The 24821-nt window shown below is 45.4% G+C and overlaps 1 protein-coding gene and 1 long non-coding RNA gene across 4 annotated transcripts in view; one reads left to right on the top strand and one right to left on the bottom strand.

The window, feature by feature from the left end:
* Positions 1–24821, bottom strand: part of LOC142829876 (uncharacterized) — a 105955-nt gene that overhangs the window by 7766 nt on the left and 73368 nt on the right. The window lies entirely within an intron of this gene.
* HSD17B4 (hydroxysteroid 17-beta dehydrogenase 4) overlaps positions 1–24821 on the top strand; it is a 165241-nt gene that overhangs the window by 125858 nt on the left and 14562 nt on the right. For 2 of the 3 annotated variants that reach the window (XM_075931959.1, XM_006134501.3), the window contains exon 24: positions 1353–1765. The exons of the other annotated variant lie outside the window; for it this stretch is intronic. In XM_075931959.1, the coding sequence (XP_075788074.1) occupies positions 1353–1442 (90 nt within the window). In that variant the 3' untranslated portion in view covers positions 1443–1765. Of the gene's footprint in view, positions 1–1352; positions 1766–24821 lie in introns of those variants that run through there. 3 annotated transcript variants of the gene reach the window in all.

Genomic DNA, 24821 nt, shown 5'->3' with positions numbered 1-24821 from the left:
ATAATGTGGCTAGTTTGCTAGTATCAGCAAGGTAGTTTGCTTCAGAACTGATTGGACCCCATGGCAGTCTAAACAGACAAGATGATAATCTGCATTTCTGTATTCTAAGGGATAAAGAGATTGCATTTGATGCACAGCATTTGCTGTTAAACAACAGTTATCACTTATGCATTTCTTGGGAGTGGAGGGGCTTTCCACCTGAAGACGCTCACAATTCAATTTACATTTTGGAATAGTGGCTCCAATAATTTCTTCTTTGAATTTATCTTTATGTTAATGAGAATATGGAGAAGTGTGCTATTCCAGAGTTTTATTTGCTTTCATACAGCCATCAGATTACAGAACTATGCTGGAGCAATATTGATTAAATACGTGTTTTTTGTTTTTTTTTTAAAGTCATTAAAAACTGTCATCCACATTCAAAATGGATATGAATTGTGTCAACTCAGGAGCAGAACAAAAATATGTAATATTGGAATTTCAATGAAAATGCGCTCACTGATTATTCTGGTTGTTCAAATGGGTGCTCCCTTGTATACTGCAAATTGTAAATGTGTTAAGAAAAAAGGTCAACCGATGGATTGTTTTTTTCTTTTACTCATTCAAAAATGGAGACCCTGGGTGTCCCTGTGTGAATTTAAGTAGGGTTCAGTCAACCTTTTCCTATTATCCTCACCTGTAGCATTAGGGTGATGAGAACACTCACTGAGTTAAAAAAGGGTAGGGTAAGATTGGATTGAGGCCTTGACTCGTTGTAGTTGCTAACTTCTGGCATCAGAACTCATCTTTTTGTTAGTACATTCCCCATGCTGCTGAGTCATGGAGTAACCCTGGGGAAATGCCTGAATGAACTACTTCCTCTTCTCCATTCACTACTACACTTCTGCATTCTCTGTACTCCTCAAGAAGCCGGGTGTTTGTGATTCTTAGGTCAGGTCTACACTAGACATGTAAATTCGGCTTAAGGTATGCAGCTGTGGCTAAATAGAATACATAGCTGGAGTCGACTTAACATAAGCCAAATTTGACACCATGACCACTGTGGGAGGCCAAAGGGAACAAATGCACCCGTTAGCGTACCTTATTCCTTGTGACTGCAAGGAGTACAGATGCTGGCCGGAGCAGCCCTCAGCTTTCGATTTATGGGTCTGTATTAGACCCACTAAATTGGATTCCAGAACGTTGAGGCTTAAAATGTTTTACATTCATAGGTAACAGAGCTTCTTCCTGCAAGACATGTCTAAAACAAAACTCATTCTACTACTGTAGTTTTTTTTTTTTTTAAAGTGGGCATTTTTGAAAAGTGGGCAAATAATTGAAGAAAATGATTTCCCTCTTTCTGCTTCCTGTAGGCATTTTTTTCTGGTAAACTAAAAGTGAAAGGTAATATCATGCTGAGCCAGAAGCTGGAGATGATTCTTAAAGACTATGCCAAACTCTGAACCACTAGATGGCCTACTTCAATAATCCCCTAAGAAGAACAGGAATGGCTGTCATTTCAAAAACAAAGCTTGAAATTTATGCAAATTCCGTATGGTCTATGTTCTGATTAATTTTACTGCTAATATGTTTCCTTAATTGTTGCAAGTACAAAAACCAGATATAAATCTGTTTAACACTATCTCGTTCTCTGTTCCTCAATAAAAGTTTGAATGATTTTCTCAAATTGTAACTTCATTTAAATAAAATTTGTGCAGTTCTTACAAAATAATATTTCTATATCACATATAAGAATATTAAATCATTAAAATGCTTTGATACCTCCTTCCTGCATCACTGTTTTCTATTCTCTTTAATCCTTTCATACTGCTTAAGTCTGATATATCAAATGCCTAAGTATATGAATGATTTGTGTTTTGCATTTGGTATATGGGGGGTTTATTATGGAATCCTGTAGACATTTTCAAAGAAGTTGTTAGCCTGAATTTAATTTATTTCATATAAATGCTTATTGGATAGTCATTTAGTGACTCAACTAGACACTTCCCCCCCTTGCTGCCTTTATCAGAGAGAGGCAGCAATGGGGGGAGCTGGTTTAAAAGCTAGTTCCCCCCACAGCACTGTCTCTGTGGGGAGAGGGGCAGCGGCACAGTGGGGAACAGGTGGTGCTTCCACCTTTGAAATGTAGCAAGAGCAGAAGCACTGTGGGGAGCCTAGAGCTAGCTGGGGGCTCCCAATAATACTTTGCTTTTGAAATGTACAAGAGCACTTGGAGCACGGTAGTAGGGATAATGGAGGTAGGGGAGGTGCTAAAATGGCTGGTCGAAAACCAGCAACAGCAGCAGCAGACTCGGCTGCTGCAGAGGCTTACGGATCAGCAACAGCTGGTGTGGGCGGTCCTAGAGAACCAGCAAAAGGAGCAGGAGACAGGAGGGCCGACAGCCCCGGGGGGGGCCATCGGAGCAGCCTTGGCGCTGCTGTTACGGCTCGTAAAAATGACGGCTGAGGATGATCTGGAGGCCTTCCTGGTCACATTTGAGAGGGTGGCCACGGCCGCCCATTGGCCAGAGGAACAGTGGGCAACTCTATTGGTACCCTACCTCACGGGCCCCGCCTAGAGGGCATATAGGGGATTGGACGCACGAGACGCCCTACATTACCATAAGGTGAAGGAGGCTATTCTTGACCAAGCGGGGGTGACACCTGAGACCCATAGGCAAAAATTTCAGGCTGAGAAGTACCGACTCGGGGAGTGGCCTCAGGCTGTAGTCCAGCAGCTAAAGGAGGCCACCACCCGCTGGTTGGATCCTGAACGGCGGACAGCCACCCAGGTGGTGGACATGATTGTACTAGATCAGTTCTTGCAGATCCTACCCCCAGAGGGACGTACATGGGTGCAGCGTCACCAACCCACGACGCTGGGCGAAGCCGTGACGATCATGGAAAACTACCTGGCCGCAGATGGAGATGGAGACAGCGGTCAAAGCGCCAAGACCCCAGGCCAGGGACCCGTGCCCACCGGGCGGGCGCGCCCCACCAGAGGCCGCAGAGTAGGGGCGGGGCCCCCCATCCCTTGGGCATGCTGGGAGGGCGGAACTGGGCCAGGAGTTCCGGGGAGTCCAGAGGCGAAGGCGCCCGAAGGGGCTGGAGAACCACTACCCCGGCCAGCGGAAACAGCAAAGCAGGGCGCATGCCTCGAGTGTGGCCAAGAAGAGCATTTCCGCCGGAAGTGCCCCTTCATGGACTGTTGGTTCGGGCGGGCAGCAGCTGCTGGGAAGAAACCTCCTTGCCCGAAGCCGCCCTGGATTACCATCCAGGTGAGCCTAAACAGACGGACGACCTGGGCACTGGTGGACTCTGGCTGTAATTGAACCCTAGTGCGTGAAGAGGTAGCCCTGAGGGGCGGGGACGGGAGTCCTCCCGTGACATTCACGGGGAGGTGCGCCGGTACTCTACCCGGTGGGTGCATATCAAGGAGGGGAAGTACCAAACCCACTGCCGGGTGGCGGTGGCCCCGAGACTGGCTTACCCCGTGATCCTGGGACGAGATTGGCCGGGTTTCCGGCGTGCCATCCAGCAGTGGGGCCAGGCCCAGAGGGGGTCAACGCCCACCGTGCTCCAGAACTCCGGGAGCCAGAGCAGGCCGGCAGAGGCTCAGGTGGGTGAGGCCGCGCTGCGAGGGGACCTGGCAGGTGAGATGGAAGAAGGAGAGGACTCCCTGCGGGAGCAGCGAGAGGACAACTCCCTCACCCACGCATGGGAACAAGCCCGGTTGGAGGCGCCCGACGGACCCAAGCTGGGGGAGAACCCCCGGTTCGAAGTAAGAGCGGACCGGCTGTATCGGGTGACCACCCGGCCGGGAGAGAATGGTGGGAAGAACACCTCAGCAGTCCAGCACCCTGGCATTTAATTTCAAAAAGGGGAATTACACAAAAATGAGGAAGTTAGAAAACAAATTAAAAGGCACAGTGACTAGAGCCAAATCCCTGAAAGCTGCATGGAAACTTTTTAAAGACACCATAATAGAGGCCCAACTTAAATGTATACCCCAAATTAAAAAACATAGCAAGAGACCTAAAACAGTGTCACCGTGGCTTAACCGCCATGTAAAAGAAGCAGTGAGGGACAAAAAGGTATCTTTTAAGAATTGGAAGTCCAATTCTAGTGAGGTAAATAGAAAGGAACATAAACACTGTCAAATCAAGTGTAAAAATGTAATAATAAAAAGCAAAAAAAGATTTTGAGGAACAGCTAGCCAAAAACTCAAAAAGAAATAACAAAATGTTTTTTAAGTACATTAGAAGCAGGAAGCTTGCTAAAAAACCTGTGGTACCCTAGATGATCGAGCTATAAAAGGAGCAATCAAGGACGATAAAGCCATTGCAGAGAAACTAAATTATTTCTTTGCTTCAGTCTTCACGGCTGAGGACGTTGGGGAGATTCCCGAATCTGCACCGTCCTTTGTGGGTGATGAATCTGAGGAACTGTCCCAGATTGAAGTGTCATTAGAGGAGGTTTTGGAAGTAATAGAAAAACTTAATGTTAACAAATCTCCGGGACCGGATGGCATTCATCCAAGGGTTCTAAAAGAACTCAAATGGGAAATTGCTGAGCTATTATCTGTGGTTTTGTAACCTATCCTTTAAATCGGCTTCCGTACCTAATGACTGGAAGGTAGCCAACATGATACCAATATTTAAAAAGGGCTCTAGAGGCGATCCTGGCAATTACAGACCGGTAAGTCTAACTTCAGTACCGGGCAAATTAGTCGAAACAATAGTAAAGAATAAAATTGTGAAGCATGTAGAAGAACATAATTTGTTGGATAAAAGTCAACATGGTTTCTGTAAAGGGAAATCCTGTCTTACTAATCTATTAGAGTTCTTTGAAGGGGTTAACAAGCATGCGGATAAAGGGGATCCAGTAGATATACTTGGATTTTCAGAAAGCCTTTGACACAGTCCCTCACCAAAGGTTCTTGTGTAAATTACATGGCCATGGGATAAGAGGGAAGGTACTTTCTTGGATTGAGAACTGGTTAAAAGACAGGAAACAAAGGGTAGGAATAAATGGTAAATTTTCAGATTGGAGAGGGGTAACTAGTGGTGTCCCCCAAGGGTCAGTCCTGGGACCAATCCTTTTCAACTTATTCATAAATGATGTGGAGAAAGGGGTAAGCAGTGAGGTAGTAAAGTTTGTGGATGATACCAAACTGATTAGGATAGTCAAGACAGAAGCAGACTGTGAGGGACTCCAAGAAGATCTCACCAAACTCAGTGATTGGGCAGCAAAATGGCAAATGAAATTTAATGTGGATAAGTGTAATGTAATGCACATTGGGAAAAATAACCCCAACTATACGTACAGTATGATGGGGGCTAATTTGGCTACGACAAATCAGGAAAGGGATCTTGGAGTTATCGTGGACAGTTCTCTGAAAACTTCCACGCAGTGTGCAACGGCAGTCAAAAAGGCAAATAGGATGCTAGGAATTATTAGGAAAGGGATAGAAAATAAGACCCAGAATATCTTACTGCCCCTGTATAAAACTATGGTACACCCACATCTTGAATACCGTGTACAGATGTGGTCTCCTCACCTCAAAAAAGATATTTTGGCCTTGGAAAGGGTTCAGAAAAGGGCAACTAAAATGATTGGGGTTTGGAACCGGTCCCATATGAGGAGAGGTTAAAGCGACTGGGACTTTTCAGTTTAGAAAAGAGGAGACCGAGGGGGGATATGATAGAGGTCTATAAAATCATGAGTGGTGTGGAGAGGGCGGATAAAGAAAAGTTATTTATTAGTTCCCCAAATAGAAGAACTAGAGGACACCAAATGAAATTAATGGGTAGCAGGTTTAAAACGAATAAAAGAAAGTTCTTGTTCACACAGCGTGTAGTCAACCTGTGGAACTCCTTGCCAGAGGAGGCTGTGAAGGCTAGGACTATAATAGAGTTTAAAGAGAAGCTAGATAATTTCATGGAGATTAGGTCCATAAAAGGCTATTAGCCAAGGGATAAAATGGTGTCCTTGGCCTCTGTTTTTCAGAGGCTGGAGAGAGATGGCAGGAGACAAATCGCTTGATCATTGTCTTCGATCCACCCTCTCTGGGGCACCTGGTGCTGGCCACTGTCGGTAGACAGGATACTGGGCTAGAAGGACCTTTGGTCTGACCCAGTACGGCCATTCTTATGTTCTTATGTAACTCCCGGTTCGAGGTAAGAGCGGGTGACGGCCCGGCCGGGAGAGAGGGGCGAGACCTGGCAGCTGTTAGTCCCGGTGCTGTTCAGGTGGCAAGTGCTAGACCTGGCTCACGCTAATCCGTGGGCCGGCCACCTAGGAATAGAAAAGGCATCACAAAGGGTGCTTCAACGATTTTACTGGCCCGGGATACATAAGGAGATCAAAGAGTTCTGTACCTCCTGCCCAGAGTGCCAGCAGGCTGGGGATAGGGGGGTGCCCAGAGCCCCCCTGGTACTCCTCCCAGTGGTGGATACCCCATTCAAACAAGTGGCCTTGGACCTGGTGGGGCCACTGGAGCGATCCAAGAGGGGCAACCAGTATTTACTAGTCCTCATAGATTACGTGACCCGCTACCCAGAGGCGGTACCGCTGCGGAACACCAAGGCCCCGGGGCTGGTGGCGGAGTTGGTAAAGATTTTTGCCCACATGGGCATACCCCGCGAGATCCTGTCGGACCAAGGGACAAATGTATCCGGGCAAGTCATGGCAGAGTTGTGCAAGTTGCTCCAGGTAAAAAAACTGCGGACCTCCGTCTACCACCCCCAGACGTGGAGCTCGTGGAGCGGTTTAATAAGACGTTAAAGTTGATGCTGAAAAAGTTTGTGGGAGTGGACCCCCGGGAGTGGGATCATTTCTTGCCTGCCCTGCTATTCACTGTGCGGGAGGTGCCACAGGCTTCAACCGGCTTCTCACCATTTGAACTTTTATACGGCAGACAGCCGAGAGGCATCCTAGACCTCCTGAAGGGAGGGGTGGGAAGAGCAGAACTCCCGCACAAAAGGAACGGTCCACCATATCCTTGAGCTGCGCAAACAACTGAAGGTGGCCGGCGAGCTCGCATGCGACAACCTACTGAAGGCACAAGAGAGGCAGGCCCAGTGGTACAACCAGGGAACCCGGAACTGGGTCTTTGTACCTGGGGACAGACTGCTTCTCCTTCTGCTGGCAGTGGACTCCAAACTGATGGCAAAGTGGGAGGGCCCCTACGAGGTGCTGCAGCAGGTCGGACCCGTAGACTATGAGGTACAGTTGACGGGGAGGCGCAAAGACACTCAAATTTACCATGTAAATCTTTTAAAGAAGAGGAATGCACGGGAAAGCATGCTGGTAACCACCCAGCCGACGGAACCCGAGTTGGGGCCATGGGAGGAGACCTGAGCCACCCTAAAGAGGAGACGTCCCTCGGGCCCACGTTGACAAATGCTCAGAAGGAAGAAATGCGGGCTCTCCTCCGAACGTTTGTGGGGGTATTGTCGGCACAACCAGGGCGCACTGGGGTGGCCTACAACCACATACAAACGACACCAGGACAGAAGGTGCGGGAGCCCCTCCGGCCCCTCCCCAGGAAGCTATAGAGCACGGTGCAAGAGTAGCTACAGAAGATGCTACAAATGAGAGTAATCCAGAAGTCAAGGAGCGAGTGGCATAGCCCGATAGTCCTGGTGCCCAAGCGGGATGGGACTCTACGGTTTTGCATAGACTTTCAAAAAGTCAACGCCCTTTCCAAATTCGACGCATATCCAATGCCTCGAACGAAGGAGCTGCTGGAAAGGCTAGGAAAAGCCAGCTATGTAACAACCCTAGATCTAACAAGGGGCTATTGGCAGATCCCCCTCACGCCCGGGTCCCAGGAAAAGACCATGTTTGCGATATCCTTTGGACTTTACCACTTCCTCACCATGCTGATCGGGTTAAACGGGGCTGCGGCGACGTTCCAGCGGCTAATGGACCACCTCCTGGAAGAGCACCGGAGCTACGCCGCCGCGTACATCGACGATGTGGTGATTTACAGTACATCATGGGAAGACCACCTGGGCCACGTATGGGCAATTCTGAAGACCCTGGAGGAAGCGCGGTTGACCGTGAACCCCAGCAAGTGTACTTTTGGACAGAGTGAAGTGGCCTATTTAGGCTACATCGTGGGGAAAGGGCGACTAAAACCCCGAGTGGACAAGGTAAGGGCGGTGTGAGACCACCAAGCCCCAGCAACAAAGAAGCAAGTCCGCCAATTCTTGGGCCTGGCAGGATACTACAGGTGGTTTATACCACACTTCGCCACAATAGCCACCCCCCTGACGGACCTGACAAAGGGTGGACTCCCCCAGAAAGTGTGCTGGTCCCCGCAATGTGAGAGGGTGTTCCAGCAGCTGAAGCAGGCCCTAACACGAGCCCTGGTGCTCGCGCAACCAGACTTTGCGAAGCCATTTCTGGTGCAAACTGGTGCCTCAGGCGTGGGCCTGGGGGCGGTGTTGGCCCAGCATCGAGATGGTGCAGAAAAACCGATCTTGTACTTAAGCCGCAAGCTGCTGCCACGCGAGCAGGCATATTCAACCATAGAGAGGGAAGCCTTGGCAGTGCGGTGGGCAGTGGAGGCCCTCTGATATTACTTGCTGGGAAGCCTGTTCCAACTAATGACAGACCTCACGCCCCTGCAGTGGATGCATAACATGCGCGAGACCAACCCACGCATAATGAGGTGGCACATGTTCTTGCAGCAGTACAAATACACGATTGTACGTAAGGCAGGGCAAACGCACACAAACGTGGACTTTTTGTCATGCTGCGTGAGCACAAGAGCAGGGGAGGAGGGTACGGCAGAACAACGAGGGGAGGGGTGTGACGGGGAAGACGTTCCCCGCACCTTCAGCGGCCGCCTGGTAGAGGCGAGCGGCGAGGATGCAGCGGCGCGCCCCGGGGAAGCCGATTACCCAGCGGGCGGAGCACAAAGCAGGCGCCCAGCCAAGGGGGGAACCGCGGCTGTGGACGCACCGCCCACGGCAGGCAGTAGGACCCTGAGGGACGCGGGTGGCGGCAGGCGAGGACGCACCTGGCGCGCCGGGTCAAAAAGGTGGCAGACGGGGGAGAGAGGGAGGGGAGACCCAGGAGGGGACGGGGACTGGCGGCGATCTCTCCTTCCCCGCAGACGGCCCCAGCGGAGCAGCAGCCGGAGAGCTCGGGTCGGAGCAGCCGTGCACCACAGACTCGACCACGGATGGGGGACGCAGGGCCAGTGGCTCGGCGGCCCGTACCGGAGTGGAACTCCGCAAACACCACACCCGAAGCCAGGAGGGGGCAGAGCCCGTGTGAGGACATTACGGCCCTGGCGTTTCGTGAGTGCGAGAGGGGAACAAATTCCCGGGAGGACGGCAAGCCGGCGGCTCGCCGACTGGCAGGAGGGGACAAGGTCGGGGGGGGGGGGGGGGGAGTGCGAGAGGCGAGGGGTGACGGCGAACCACCTCGCCACAAAGAGAAAAAAAAAACAATTTTAACAGCTCATACGTCAATTCCCCGTTCCCAAACCAGAAAACTATAAAACCTGATGGGCTATCTAAACTTTGCCCTACTTACACATATAAGAAGTCCGTTTTTGGGGAGAGAAGTATCTTTCTGACTCCCTTAGTACCTGGAGAAACTGTTCTGACTAAGACAAAGGAGGGAAAAGATAAAAATTCCTTTGTCCCACTTTTGAAATCCCTACCTGCATTACTATTGGCTGACCAGATATCTGGCTAAGGACAGGAGGCATAATTAACTGCTCAGCCACCAGGCTGCTAGTCAGCCTTTCTGGTTATGACAGCAGGCCAGCAGGGGACGGTTTGAGTCCCCAGCTAAACCCAGGGTCCCCACAGTGCTTTTGCTTTTGAAATGTAGTAAGAGCCCCTGCTTGAGTCCCCCATTGGCTGTGCTCCCCACAGTGCTTCTGCCTTTGAAATGTAGCAAGAGTAGTCAGGGGTCTTGCTACATTTCAGCAGTGGAGGCGCTCTTATTGATAATCAAATAGTCGATGCAAATTACACCGACTAGTTGATTAGTTCATTAATTAAATTTAATATTCTTAGTACATCACTACATACAGGTTGCCAGCCATACTATTAATGACCATTGTGCCAATTAAATGCATGTTCTCAAAGGCTTTCAGTACAGGATGTTCCTTGTACTTTAGGTGGTGTCCACACTGCACTTTTGAAAGTTTTTATAGCTGTTATAAAGATAATTGAATGTTTAAATATACAGTGTTGGAAAAAGGGTTAGTTCAAGCCTGAACCAGGAGGGCATTGAAAGAAAGAGAACTGATCTACTGTTTAATAGTTTCTTTTGTATACTTGAAAGATTGTCCCTTTTATTTACTTGCAAAACAAGTCAAGGCAAGACTTGAACTGTGGGATAATCATAATAGAGTTAAGGAGGATAATGCCTTTTTCTCAGCAGCAGCTCTTAAAATAAGAGATAGAAACCAGAGATTTAAGAGTGTTACTTGTACCACAGAAGCATATGTTTCATATTTAAGTTGTCTGTATACACCCTTCTGTAGTGTTACCAATACCAATAACATGTGCTGCTACAAGAGTCTGCTATTAAGTGGAGGAAATGAAAGTTCTGCATTACACATTGATTTCAAATGTATTTATATATCACTTGCTTTGAGTCACTTTATAAACCAAACTCCCCTTGTGAAATCATTCTTTTGAGGTCCAGCATAATGGCAGAACTAGAAGCAGTTGCTAACGTGTCCCATTCAATTCAGTGACACCAGTGGTCTAGTTTGGGAACACTAAATATTCAATACAATTGGGAGAGTTGGCCAATCTACCTGCTTCATTTGTAGCCTCTTCTTTTGCATTACTGTGGCATTGGATGAAAAGGGAAAGGATTCTTTTCTGATTAGACTCAAATGTTACATTTCTGGACCTTTTTCATTTAAATAAATAGGTTAAAATTGATTCCTAAGGAGTGGGGTTTTTTTTTGGTGACCATGTATATAGTCAGACTTTCGAAAGTCACTGTGTGAGAAGTGTTTTCACCCCTTCCCTAATCCACAGTTACTATTGCAGAAGAGGATAAAGGCAGAAGAAAACTGGCACATGGACTATGGTCAAATGCTGAAGATGTCTGAGACTGATTGATTGACATTTGGTTTTACAAGGTTGTCTTCTGTTTAGCATTACAGTAGTTAAACTACTTGAGATGAATTAATTATGATTTTTTCAGTGTCAAACTAAAACCCCTCATATTAGGGAATAGCTGCAGGTGTAAAATGCTTTATGTATAGCGGTTAATTATACATGCTAATATTCTTTAGTGCCTGTCCTAAGGACAGCTATGTAGTGTTCATGAGACAGTTTAAATTTGGATTTTTAAAAAAGACATTGGCTTGAGCTAGACATAATGAGAGCAACCTCTGCTCCACAGCAGCTCAGGAATTAAGAGCAGGGTTGGTGCATGCAAGTCATTAACAGTGCATTGGGATGTGGAAGTCTGAACAGCTCTTCCCAATTTATGCTAATGCTGGCTTCCCACTGCAACTTTGATTGTCAAATGCATTTCCTTTTGAGTTTTAAAATGATGCCCTCATTTTGAACACTTATTTCTAGTAGCATAAAACAAACTGGGCTTACAAACTACATTAAACTCTTTGCAATGTGTGTTTGTGCTTTATCTTTGGCATCTGATATATATATAAAATGCACAAACATATACATAATTTAAAAACACCCTGCTTGAGTGCATTTCAAAGGGTATTAATACTTGATATTTTATGTATCCCAATGCCAGTGAAAGCTTATAATACAGAAATTTCAGCTAGCTTTCTTCTGTGAAGAGGACAGAACACTTCATGACTTGAGAAAGGGCATCCCACACCTGAAAAGTTTAAAACTAGGAAATAATATAATCTAAGTCCATATATCAATGCAATGAAATTTGTCCCGAATGAGGTAAAATCTATTAGCTGCTTACATTTGTTTTCTGTACATGACATTTTGTGTATAAGTGGCTTACTGTCAGGGTTTCTTTTCATTGCATAATACAATTTATGTTCAGTGAGACATTTAGAGCAATCATTATACTTGAGCATCTTTTTAAAAAAGGGCTCAAACAACTTTAGAAGAACCAAAGAACATATCAAAGTATTGAGTACTTATAATTTATTATACAAGTAGTGAGACAAACATGTCACACAGTGATTTACAAGAAAATGTTTTATAATGTACCTAAATATTGACATTGATTGCAAAGGATGCTTAATTTTCTGCTATATGATAAACCTTTTGTGTAGAATACTCGGTTAGTGTGTATTTAAACTAGAGGGGGGAATTATTTTTGCAGGCGCCCACAGTTGGATTGGCTTACACAACACACTGATTTTTCTCTGAATATAGATTTTTATAGTTTTTACACCAGAAGGGTGTTTATCTAGTCTGACCACCTGCAAAACAGAGGCCATAGAACTTCCCTGAAAGAATTCCTTGAATCTCAAACAGAGGTCTCTTTTCAGTGTCTTTGGGCGGAGCAATGCAGGAAGGGAAGCTCTGTGGTAATCTTTTCACAGTGACCTACATAGCTAGGCAGATGGGCTGCTGTGTTTTGTACCTGTTTAGCTTTTTCAGGGTAGAAGCTTTGATTCTTAGATTTGAATCACTATAATGTGTGTGTATGTGCGTGCATGCATGCATGCAAAGTTCTGGCCAGCCACAGGTAGAAATGGGGATATCGTGCAGCAATACAGTCTTAACTTGGTGGAGCTCTATCCAAGTGCTGATTTCAACTAGCCATTGAGAGAGCTGCAATATGCCAACCAGTGTGTCCCTTTTAGGCATTATGCAGAGAATAGATGGAAAATAGCAGGACAAGTATACTGTCAGACGTACTACAGAGCCCATCTCATGCTGATGAGTGAAAAGAGTGCCCTTTAAAGCCTTCCATGTGATTTCTTTTTTCCACAGCTAAATAATTGCCAGATAATAATTAGGGCTGAAGCTCTAAAAATACCGCACAGATTCTTTTTACAAATGGTCCCCATGGCAAATACAGCAGGGTCACAAATCAACAAACTCTCTTTTTCTGGCAGTGTTAGGAAGACGACAAGATTTCTCCTGTGCATAACAAGGCCCATTAAGCAGTGCTTGTATACCTGCATGTAGTCATACCCAGGTACATTCAAAAGGGGGAGTTTGTCAATGGCCAAATATATTATCTATAGTAAAAATTAACTTCTCAAAAATCCATTAAAATACACATTTTTAAGACACTCAAGAAGGTAGGCAGGCATAGTAGGTAAAGAATAGCTGGTATAGTCAAAGTCTATGGTAGAGGTAGGTATGGAGTCCTGTGTGTGGCTCATGAGATATTTTATTCACTGTTGCCCAGAAATAAGCCTGCCAGATTCTGCTGGTTTTTGACTGTCATTTTTTAAACTTAAAGCAAGGGCACGTGAAGTGAGGTGCATGTTGATTGCATGCAACAGTGTGAGCTGTGCACTCCCTTTGCATGCAATCAAAGTGCTGCTATGGTTCAGTCAGCACACCCGGCAAATTCTAGGTACACAAGCACAGTTAGCAAAACTATCCAATCCCAGGAGACTGTCTTGGTTAAGACAGTCTTGCAGCCCACGGAGATAAGAGGCCCATTCATGAGGCCCACTCTTGAGCCTAGATTGCTACACACTGGTATATGGGCTTTGAGTAGGGTATGTATTTTATGTAGAACTTACTATTTACATTGTTCTATAAATCGCAAAATGTTTATTATTTGTATTATCATAGCACCTAGGAGCCCCAGTCATGGACAGCAACTCCATTGTGTTATGCCCTGCACAAACACAGAACAAAAACAGTCCCTGACTCAATCTACATATAAGACAAGAACAGAGACGATTCAGACAAATGGGATAGTACAAGGGAATGGTGAGACAATATTGGCAAGCATGATTAGCAGACACCCCTGTACAGCAGTCTCCTAACCATTGTCAAGGGTTTTTTTTTAAGGTAATACTGTGGGGAAGAGTTTTAAGGAAGGATTTGGAGGCTGAGTTGGTTTTGTGGATGTTTACAGGGAACTTCTCCCAAGTATGAGGGGTGGCATGGAAGAAAATATGCAAGTGCTTATATGAAAATTTAACAAGTGGGCAATGGTGGCTGGCATTATAGATCAGTTAGGGTATGTCTACACTACAAAGTTAATTCGAACTAACGGACGTTAGTTCGAATTAACTTTGATAGGCGCTACACTAGTGCTCCGCTAGTTCGAACTTAATTCGAACTAGCGGAGCGCTTAGTTCGAACTAGGTAAACCTCATTCTACGAGGACTAAGCCTAGTTTGAACTTACTAGTTCGAATTAAGGGGTGTGTAGCCCCTTAATTCGAACTAGTGGGAGGCTAGCCCTCCCCAGCTTTCCCTGGTGGCCACTCTGGCCAACACCAGGGAAACTCTATTGCCCCCCTCCTGGCCCCGGACCCCTTAAAGGGGCACGGGCTGGCTACGGTGCCCATGCCAGGTGCAAGTCTGCCAGCACCCAGCTTGCACCTGGCATGGCTCGAGCCAGCCACCCGATGCCCCCCAGCCCTCCGCCTCTTCCCAGGACCAGGCTGGTGGCTCCCGGGAGCTTGCCCGGGACCGCAAGAAGCGGGCACCCGCCTAGTCTAGTGCGGACATCATGGACCTCGTCCACGACCTCCGCACTAGGCACAGGAAAGTGGCCGTCTAGGGCAGGAGAGCTGCTAGCCTGGCCACCCAGGAACAGGTGTGCATGAAAATCAAGGTGGTCCACTGAGACCTCCGACCCTGAGCCCTGAGCTTACAATGGCCGTACTGGGTCAGACCAAAGGTCCATCTAGCCCAGTAGCCTGTCTGCCGACAGCGGCCAACCCTAGGGACCCTGGAGGGGATGGACCGAAGACATTGACTAAGCCATTTGTCTCGTGCCATCCATCTCCAGCCTTCCACAAACTTTGGGCAGGGACACCACTCCTACCTCCTGGCTAATGCCACTCCATGGACCCAACCTCCATGATTTGATCTCACTTCTCTTTAAACTCTGTTCTAGTTCTAGCCTTCACAGCTTCCTGCAGCAAGGAGTTCCACAGGTTGACTCTTTGCTTTGTGAAGAACAACTTTCTGTTATTAGTTTGAAGCCTGCTACCCATTCCTTTCCTTTGGTGTCCTCTAGTCCTTCTATTATGGGAACTAATGAAGAACTTTTCTTGATGCACCCTCTCCACCCCACTCATGCTTTTATAGACCTCTATCCTATCCCCCCTCCATCTCCTCTTTCCTAAACTGAAAAGTCCCAGTCTCTTTAGCCTCTGTTCCAAACCCCTGATCATTTTAGTTGCCCTCCCCTCTCCCACTCTCTCTCTTCCCCTCTCCCACCTCCTTTTCCCAGTCTCCCCGAGTTTTGTTCAATAAAGAGAGATTCTATTTTTGACCACACGTTTTCTTTCTTTTGTACATCAGGAAGGGGGGCTAGGGAAGGGTAAGTGGAAGGAGGTGAGGGAGGAATGGGGTACAAGCCCCCGATGGGGAGGACTGGGGTGGCTCTGCAGGCTTCTGGGGGTGGAAGCTCTCCTGAAGCCCCCCAATTGCCTCCTCTCCCCAGATGGCAGCCTGCGGCAAGTTCAGCCGGTCTGATGGCCGAGTGCTGTGATGTGCCCAGTGTGGGTACTCTGGGCAATCCAAGCCAGGACTGCTTTGCAAGCGGGGCACCCCTGAGAACTGTCTGTCTAGGGTGGGGGTCAGGTCCCTTTAAGCACAGCCCTCGGCTAGCCTGAGGCAGCAGCTCCACGCTCTAAGTCCTCATCTGATGCCCTGCCGGCACTGCTTCCGGCCATCCTTAACCCCGGTTCAAGGTCCACTTAATGTGGACATGCTAGTTAGAATTAGCTTAGTTCGAATTAACTAATTCGAACTAAGTTAGTTCGAATTAGCGCTGTAGTGTAGACATACCCTGAGTTAGTTATTTTGGGCTAAATTCTCCTCAAATTAACTTCCAACTACTTATGCTGCTTGAATTTTGATTGCCCATACTTGTCTTAATAAACACACACTGTATATAGTCAAACTTTCTGTCCTGGCTTTAGCTTTCTTGACATCTGAAATAAAACCCTGACATAAGCCTCATTTTTAGCTTTCTCCTCTAGGATGGCTTTGTTCCTAGGCAAAACTTTCTGTCCCGTTCACTAGTTCCTACTGTTCCTTCTTTTATATCCTGGTTGAGGCTAACTGAACCCACCTGTTAAAATATGACTTAGCAGTAAATCTACTGTACTTTCATGCTACGTAGAAGCACCTCAGAACCAATGCCCCACAGAAAAGTGCTGTATACTTCTAGAGGTTTCTAGAGTCTGACATAGTGTTAATGGAAAACTGTTATGATATCAATGGGAGCTGTACATAACTGCATTTTCTGTAGGCAGAACTTGGCTATTTAACATTTGTATCTTTTTGAAGTCAGGAAGGTTAGCCTATTTTAAATATGTTTTTGTTTGTATCGCCATCAGTTTTTCCTCATTCTCATTTTTTTATGTGTATTATATGCCCTACTATTTCTGAAAGTAGTATTTTGACACATCAAATATTGATGCCTTTATTTGATCTTCTTTATGGTGATGGTAATCCCTGAGAGGTTTTTGTTAGTTGTTAAAATTATCCTTTGTATGACTTTGTTAAATACACCAAACATTTTAAAGACAAGACCAATCAGGCTAACCCTTGCATGTAAGATTATTTTGTTTTTGTTTGTATAGGCTCCAGTGCTGGTGGGAAAAAAACCCTCTTATTTTTCCATTCAGAAAAAGAAATATTACTGTGGTGGGATTGTTGTGTTTCAGATCTTTCTGTTCACTCTTTCATTTAGGGTATGTCTATACTGTGCAGCTATTTTGGGATACCTGTGGTACCCCAAAACAGCTACCCCACATCTATACACACCGCCCATTATTTTGAAATATATTTTGAAATAATGGGTGTGCTATTTTGACATTCCGGTAACTGTCGTTGCATGAAGGTTAAGGGATGGCTCGAAATAGTGCGTTACTTTGAAATTTGGCACTGTATAGGCACGCCAAATTTCAAAATAAGCTATTTTGAAATAGATTTTAAATAAGATACGCAATTTGCATAATGGAAATTGTGTCTCTTATTTCGAGTTTCGGATGCTGTGAAGACACATCCTAAGGCTGCTTTACATCCTTTCTGGGCATTTCAGCACTAACATCTACCACTGTCTTGCAGCGTCCATCTAGAGAAGGATGGGTTATATTACAGCTAGTCGTCTTCAGCACGTTTTCCCTCCAAGGCAATATCTCTGCTGACATTTTTGATCTTTGCTTGTCCTATGTAGCATTACCTTGAAGTGCACAACCCTCTTGTCCACTAGCAAAAACGAAACATTTACATTTTCTTTTGACTAGTAGTGCTGGAATTTCCATTATGTGAGTGAAACAGGGTTAAAGAGCATGCCTGTTGGAAACTTTTTCATGGTGGACTGGCAATCACCAGTGAGTGTGAAATTTCCTGTTTTGCACTATTGGAATGCTGGAATGTGATGTATAAGCCAAAGCCTAAATCACTGCTGACTATTCACTGTAAGTACAGCTGCTAATGTACTTGGGTTTTTTTGATCCGTTATTGGGAAGGGGAGAAGGCAGGAACACAGAAGTAAGTAATCACCATAAAAATTGTGAGCTAACATAGTGTGTAGATGGCAATCCGGTTGTTTGTCTTTAAGGAGTATTTGGGTCAATTAAAATCGTCATACTCTACAGCCTGAGCTGTGTCTATTTTATTTTGCCCTTTTCTGCTTTTTGCATCATGGTTTTATTTCTGGTTTGCAATTCATCTCACTTTCCAGAAAGCAAATAGAAATCCTGCAGATTTGCATCCTTTTGCTATCTTTTTAAATGACCCTGAAATGAAATAGGGAGAATGGATGTGAAATGATAAAAATACCATGTAAGATTTTGGGTTGCTCGGTGCTGATTGTTATGCCTTCAAGTCACTGGAATCCTTCTTAATTAGGTTATTCCAGAGTATTTCACTACACCTACCAGCTATCTCCAGGAGTTAGTGATAACTGCACTTCAGATGTTGACAAGTGCATTTCATAGTCAAAATTGCTTTAAAATGAGTGATGTAAGAAAGAATGAGACAGGTGCAGCCCACCAATTTGAAAAAATTGCACCCTCAGAATAGGAATTTAAAAACCTTTTGTCCTGACACCCCCTTGTAAAAATCTACCAAACACATACACACCTTGCTCTCCTTTTCTCTGATTTCTTTATCTGCCACGCAATCATACTTGGCTTCCTGCAGAGGCCATGAAAATGCCATCTGTCAGTCAAGATTCTTAAACAAAACCCAATTAAGGCAACTTTAATTGTGAATGAGAAGGGGCACACAGAGGTTGAAAGTCACAACTTTATTTAATCTGGTTTAATTTTTAGTGTCCTGTGTAGACAAGCCTAGAAACAGTATTTATAAGTTGGATCACTGCCAACATCTGCAGCATTCAGGAAACTCCAGGACAGAGGAGGTGGAGGTGTGATGGGGCGCACTTGGGGCAAGAGCTGGGGCATAGGCTTTAGGGAAGGGAAGGGATGGAATGGGGGCAGGACTGGAGCAGAGTTGGGTAGGAAGGAGCAGGTTGGGGTTAGGGGGATAGATGGGGTGAGAATGTGGTCTAGACTAGAGCAGAGTTATACAAGAAGTTGGCACTTATGCTTCTGGAGAGAGGACCCAAGCATGTTGGGGTGGAGGGAGGGCTTGAGCTCCCTCAGTCATTGTCCTTGGAAAGCCAAACCTGAGTGGGGAGAGCAGCTCACCACTGTTGTTCCTCCCAGGCAGCTGCTGAACTTCTGTGGGCAGTGTCCTAGTGAGCAAAAGAGGCTCTGGTCCTGCCACTTCGACTCCTTACCTGGGCCAGCTGCTTGGGAGGAGGGGGAATTGAGTCTGTCTGCCTCCCTTCCACAGTGTGTCACCTAATCAGACTTTTGGTGCCTTGTCAGTGGTTTGGACTAGACACTGCCAGGTTCCTCTTTCGACCAAACTTTCTGATTGAAAAAGCGGATGCCTGGCAACCCCGTGAGTATGCTCTATCAACTCTGAAAGCTCTGTTACTAAGTTCTTTTACTAAGTGGACACTTACTGGCTGAACTGGTGCTGAGTTGAGCTGAACTAAATGAGGAAAATGCATGTGCTGGGATAAATATGGTTATGCAAGTCTGCCTCCCAGTATGTATGCTGAGCATACTCCCAGGTTTTTTACATAAACATTGGTGCAGTGAAGCAGTTTGGGATGTTTGCAGGGAAGTAACTATTCTGCAGGTCATACTCCGCAGTTGGTGGATATTTTTCAGCATGGTTCAATTCTTAAACACATGCTTTAAGGCCTCACCTCTCTCAAAAGCATAACCACACAAGGTGGGGCAATGGGTACAAAAGTTATCTAACGTCTCTGACATTAAGCACGAACCATGTTACAGTATTCCTACTTGTACATTTTTCTGAACTACAGGCATCATGATGGCAGAAAGTTGATGGGCAATATTGATCAGCAATCACATTGCTACAAAGCCCTAACTAATCATAAGTGTCCTGTGTGATTTCTAAGGAAATGGAATGAAAAAATTCTGCATAATACTTAGGTGTATTAAGCCAAATTTTTCAAACATTTATAAAGTTGTTTTGGATTAATCTGAGTCCATGTCAGACAAAGTTCGCTCTAAGCTGCAGGGCAGCAGAGCTTCATAGGTGATTAATTAGCCCCACTCAGTCAGCAGCTCAGGGCTCCCTGCAAGGAACTGGGCGGGGCTGATTCGTCACCTGTGCAGCTGTGCTGTCCTCCAGCTTAGAGCAAACACTGATGTTGGTTCTCCTCAGATGAAGCTAAATTCATAGGTTAAACTAGCAGGGGAATTTAGAAAGACCTGGTAGTTTGGTTGGAAGATACATTCAAACATTTCCCCTAAACTTCATTCAGACTTCACTGAACTGTGAGTGATGAGAGAAATATTGCTTCTGCAATTCCCAGGACTTCCCAGTGTGGTCTGAGTCAGAAATGCAGTGACCTTCTTCCCAAGGTACTGTTTCTACTGTCAGTCCCAATAAGGACTCCTAGAGTAGCATAAAAAAAGTGTCAGTAAATAGCTGAACTTGTTTGAGTTCTTATTTTATTTAAACAAGCTCACCCAAGCTTTGAAGTGTCAGCAGAGTTGAATTTTACACCTGGGTCTACAATTTCATTTGCATTTCCAAAATGTTTCTGTAGGGTGTAGTGGGACATACCATGCTGATTTCAACTTGGAATTATGTGAAGTTATTAATCGTTGCTTCTGTCTGTCAGTGTTTCTGAGTGCATTCAATATCAAAACTGCACACATTCTGTTTGTTGTTCTGGATATTATGATTCTCTCTCCCTCCATCATTCTGTCTTCACTAGCTGAAGTATGTGGGGCTTAAGTATTAAAGTACTGTAATCTTTGTATTCCCCACAATGTCCCTTTATTCTGTTTTTTGGTTTAAACTGCTTTGTGTTATACATAGTTTACTTCCTGTTGCAAGTAGTACAATTTGATTTGCATGAACAGTGAGCAGTGCAGTTGTGAATGTCTATTCTACTGTAACCTAATCAGTCAGCAAAGGCTGCACTGCTGAAAGCTGCAGTGATACTGTTAGGAGTGGATGATAAAAGGTAGCATAGTTTAAGAAGAGTTGAATGCAATGTGAATTTTTTTGAAAATGAAATTAGGCCACCTGGGTGCTGTGTCAGAGACTATAAACCTCCCAACTCAAATCAGAATCAAAATGAATTTATTACAACTTCAGCTCCAAGTGTCATTTTTCATGTACCCAGGACAAAGGAGAAAAACTAGAAAGGGGGGGACCCCTAAGAATGTGCCCAATGTGTGAATTGTTTCCTGTTTGTCTCCAAACAAAAATATGTGCCTGGCATAGCCTTTCCTTGTTAAGTGTACCATCTGAGGACTCAAACTAAGGAATGGCCAGCCTGCATTAGTACTTGGAAGGAAGACATTCAAATAGTACCTAGATGCAGTCAGAAATGTTAGTAATTTAGAAGGTGGTAGTCTTTCCTTTCAGTTAGCATTGGACTGAACCCCAAATTGACCATAGGGAACACTATTGAGGAAAGCTGAGATGGAAAATCAAGCCCCTGTGGCCACTGGAGTTATTTCCAAAATAAAAGTATTGGTCTTTGTGGCTATATCTAAACTGTAGCATAAGCCTGGGTCTGTGGGATTTGAGCCCTCTATGTTTAACGTTTGGAAGCCCATGCTTGAGCCTCCGCATTGAATATTAACCCACAGTATCACACACCCACTCAAGTGTTGGCACTATACAGACCCAAGTCAAACTAACCTATTTCAAGCTTCTGAGCACTCTCTCCAACTGTCGCTGGTTTGGCCATTTATTGGTCATTCATTTTGAGAAAACCTGATAGTCTGTCCCATGGCACTTTCTAAGAAGAAGCTGCTACCTGCCAGTACATCCAACTGAACCCTGTTTTGAGTCTGCATGTACTGTCCTATGTAGTGGCACTTAGGATGCATCTACAATGCTCCGTTTTTCCAGAATAATGGCCATTATTCTGGAAAAACGATATTAGCGTCCACACTGACATTCCATTATTTTGACAAAGTTGAAATAACAGATGACTTTTTCTGATGGTGATGAACATCATTCTATGAGGAATAATACTTTTTCCAAAAAAGATTTTTTGGAAAAGGGTGTATGTGGATGCAGAATAGGATATTTTGTCGAAAAAAGAGGGCCTCTAGGAAATGATACAGGTGCCCTATGGCCACTCAGTCCACATATATCACAACTCTTGTTCCCGTTCCCCGGCAGCTCTTAAAGCTATTTAAAAAAATCTATTTATTTTGTCACCCAACCTTTGGGTTTATAAAAAACAAATGGAAGACGCTCAGGTAAACTGGAGTACCTGGGTTGGCATTACCAGGTAATTCCAGGACTTGTGTTAGTCATGCTCTTTGGAAGCAATATAATTATCAAAGAAAAATGAAAATGACAGTGGGGTGCTTGGTTTGTTAGAAAGTTCCTGGGCGTCTTGAAGCAAATTTGAATCTGTTACATGAGCCATCATGGGGGCAGAATGTGGCCTTACACATCTTACTATTCTCTGGGTACTATCCTTTTTACCTGCCAGTGCATCCAACTGAACTCTGTTTTGAGTCTGCATGTACTGTCCTACTTTTGTGTCATACTAATGCCAAGTGATTGACAAATAAATAGCCAAAAGACTTGTCTACATCATGGCCTTCCATTTCTAAGTGACGCATGATGTGGTCAGGCTATATTTAACACTGTAGTTGATATTCCAATCTCAAGAAAGCCTTTAGCTCCTCCTTACTGATCTCCTTTTGCTATGATCCTTAGCACCATCTCCTTGTATTATTACTTTAATACTCTCTTGCTGCTCCAGAGTGAGTTACAGCTGGCAAGAAATATTAGACAAGAAGGGGTTCCCACAAATAGGTAAGACAAAAAAGAAAGATCAGCGAGGGTGGAAGTCTGCGACTAATGTAGAAGGTGAGCTGGTCGTGGAAGACGATAGGAAGGCAGAACTGCTCAGTACCTACTTTGCTTCAGTTTTCTCACAATAAATAATGTTACTGGTTGACTAGCAAAGTTGCCATGTAGACTATACAGGGGAAAGGATACTGATAGGTAAAGAAAATGTTAAAGATCTCCTGACCAATTTGAATTAATTCTTATCATTGGGGCTTGATGCCATTCATTCTAGAGCTGAAGAAATCTTAAAGCGCCCTAGCAATAATATTTACAAACTCCTAGATGGCAGGAGAGATCCCAGAAGACCAGAGGAGGGCTAACATAGTGTCCATCTCTAAAAAGAGGGGGTAGAGGAGCTGGGAAACTATAGATTGATTAACCTCACTTTGAAACCTGGGAAGCTCCTAGAGCAGTACTCTCCAACCTTTTTAAGCACAAGATCGCTTTTTGAATTTAAGTGCAATTCAGGATCTACTTCAAACCAAATACTGTTGCCCCGCCTCCTTTGTGCACCATTTCTGAGGCCCCACCCCTGCTCCCTCTATCTCCCTCCCTCCCTTCCCCCATCCTTCCTCCCTTTTACCAGCCAGGGGCAGAGGATTGGGGCACAGGCTCTGGTCTTGGGCTAAGAGATTTGGAATGTGAAAGGGACTCTAAGTGGAGCCTGGGGGCAGGGGTTGGGGTTCATGACTGAGGTGGAGGTTCAGAGATGGCTCCAGCTGGGCCCTGCTTACTCCAGGTGGCTCCCAGGTGGAGGTGGTACAGTGGGGCTAGGACAGGCTCACCTCTGCCCTGGCCCTGCACCACTCCCTAAAACAGCCAGCAAACTCCCTCCATCCCAATACAGAATACACCATGACATTAGTGCCCCCTCCTCTCCTTTCCCTGCTCTTCACAGCAAGTAGGAGGCTCCTGGCGGGGGGGGGGGGGGGGGGGGGAGGAGGGATAGGGAAAAGGGCAGGAGGTGCACAGCAGTGGTGGGAGGGCCAGCTGCAGTGTTGGTTCTTGATAACTTCTTGGCCAAACCAGTAAGGATCACCTGTCGGGCTCCAAGATCTCCCAATAGATCCTGAGCTACTGGTTGGTGACCACCATCCTAGAGAAATGAATAAAACATTCAGTTTGCAGCTACCTGAAGGATGAAGGGATATTCATTAGCAGCCAGCATGGATTTGCCAAGAACAAATCATGCCAAACTAGTTTGATTTTTTTTCTTTGAGAAGGTAACTAATTTGGTCGGTAGGGAGAATGACAGTGGACATAATATACCTGGCTTCCAGCAAGGCTTTTGACCCAATCGCACATGACATTCTCATAAGTAAGCTAGAGATATGCAGGCTCAACAGAACTACCATTAAATGATACATAATTGGTTAAACAGCCATAAATAAAGAGTAACTTTATGGAATGATAGGAGGAAGGTCTCAAGGGGCTCCACAGAGATCTGTTCTGAGTCTACTGTTGTTTAACATCTTTATTAACAATTCAACAAACATGAATGGAATGTGCTACACTTAGGGAAGAAAAAATAAACCCAAAAATACAAAGTGGGGGTGGGGAGGGCGGGGAGGGGGACTAGCATGGCAGTAGCACTGCTGAGAAGGATCCAGGAGTTGTGGTGGATCACAGCTTCAATATGAGTCAGCAATGCGATGCTTTGGTAAAAAAATCAAATGTAGTTTTAGGCTGACTTTAGACACAGCATGCAAGTCATGGGAGATGATAATACCACTCCATTCAGTGCTGGTTAGGCCTCAACTGGAATACCCTGTCCATTTCTGGTCACCAATGTATAGAAAGTATGTAGAAAAACTATACAGGCTTGAGGGGCAAGTGACAAAGATGATCAAAGGAATAGAATGCTAGCCATCTGATGAAATGCTGAAGGAACTGGGTTCGATTAGTTTAAAGAGATTGAGGAGCTATGGTGGTGGTCTTCAGATATTTGAAAGGTTGCCTTAAAGAGACGGAGAAGAATTGTTCTCTTTTGCCACAGATGGCAGGACAAGAGGCAATGGGTTCAAACTATGGCATGGCAGATTTAGATTCACTCTCAGGAAACATTTTCTAACTGTAAGAATGGTAGGACAATGGAAACTGACTACTCTGGGAGGCTGTAAAAGCTGCTTCTTAGGAAGTTTACAAAAGCAGGGTTGATAGCCATCAATCTAGTGACGTTCGACACCACAAATCCTGCACCTTGGCTGGGGTTAAGCTAGATGACCCTTGCAGTCCCTTCTAGCCCCTATGTTTTATGATGGTCTCCTGTCAGCCGACAGTCAGGGCAGTGTGTGTGGGTATGTCTCCTAAGTTT

The sequence above is a fragment of the Pelodiscus sinensis genome, chromosome 6 (assembly GCF_049634645.1).
Source record: "Pelodiscus sinensis isolate JC-2024 chromosome 6, ASM4963464v1, whole genome shotgun sequence".
Taxonomy (NCBI): Eukaryota; Metazoa; Chordata; order Testudines; family Trionychidae; genus Pelodiscus; species Pelodiscus sinensis.
The sequence above is the reverse complement of the archived record's forward strand: the minus strand, read 5'-3'. Positions and strand labels throughout refer to the sequence as shown.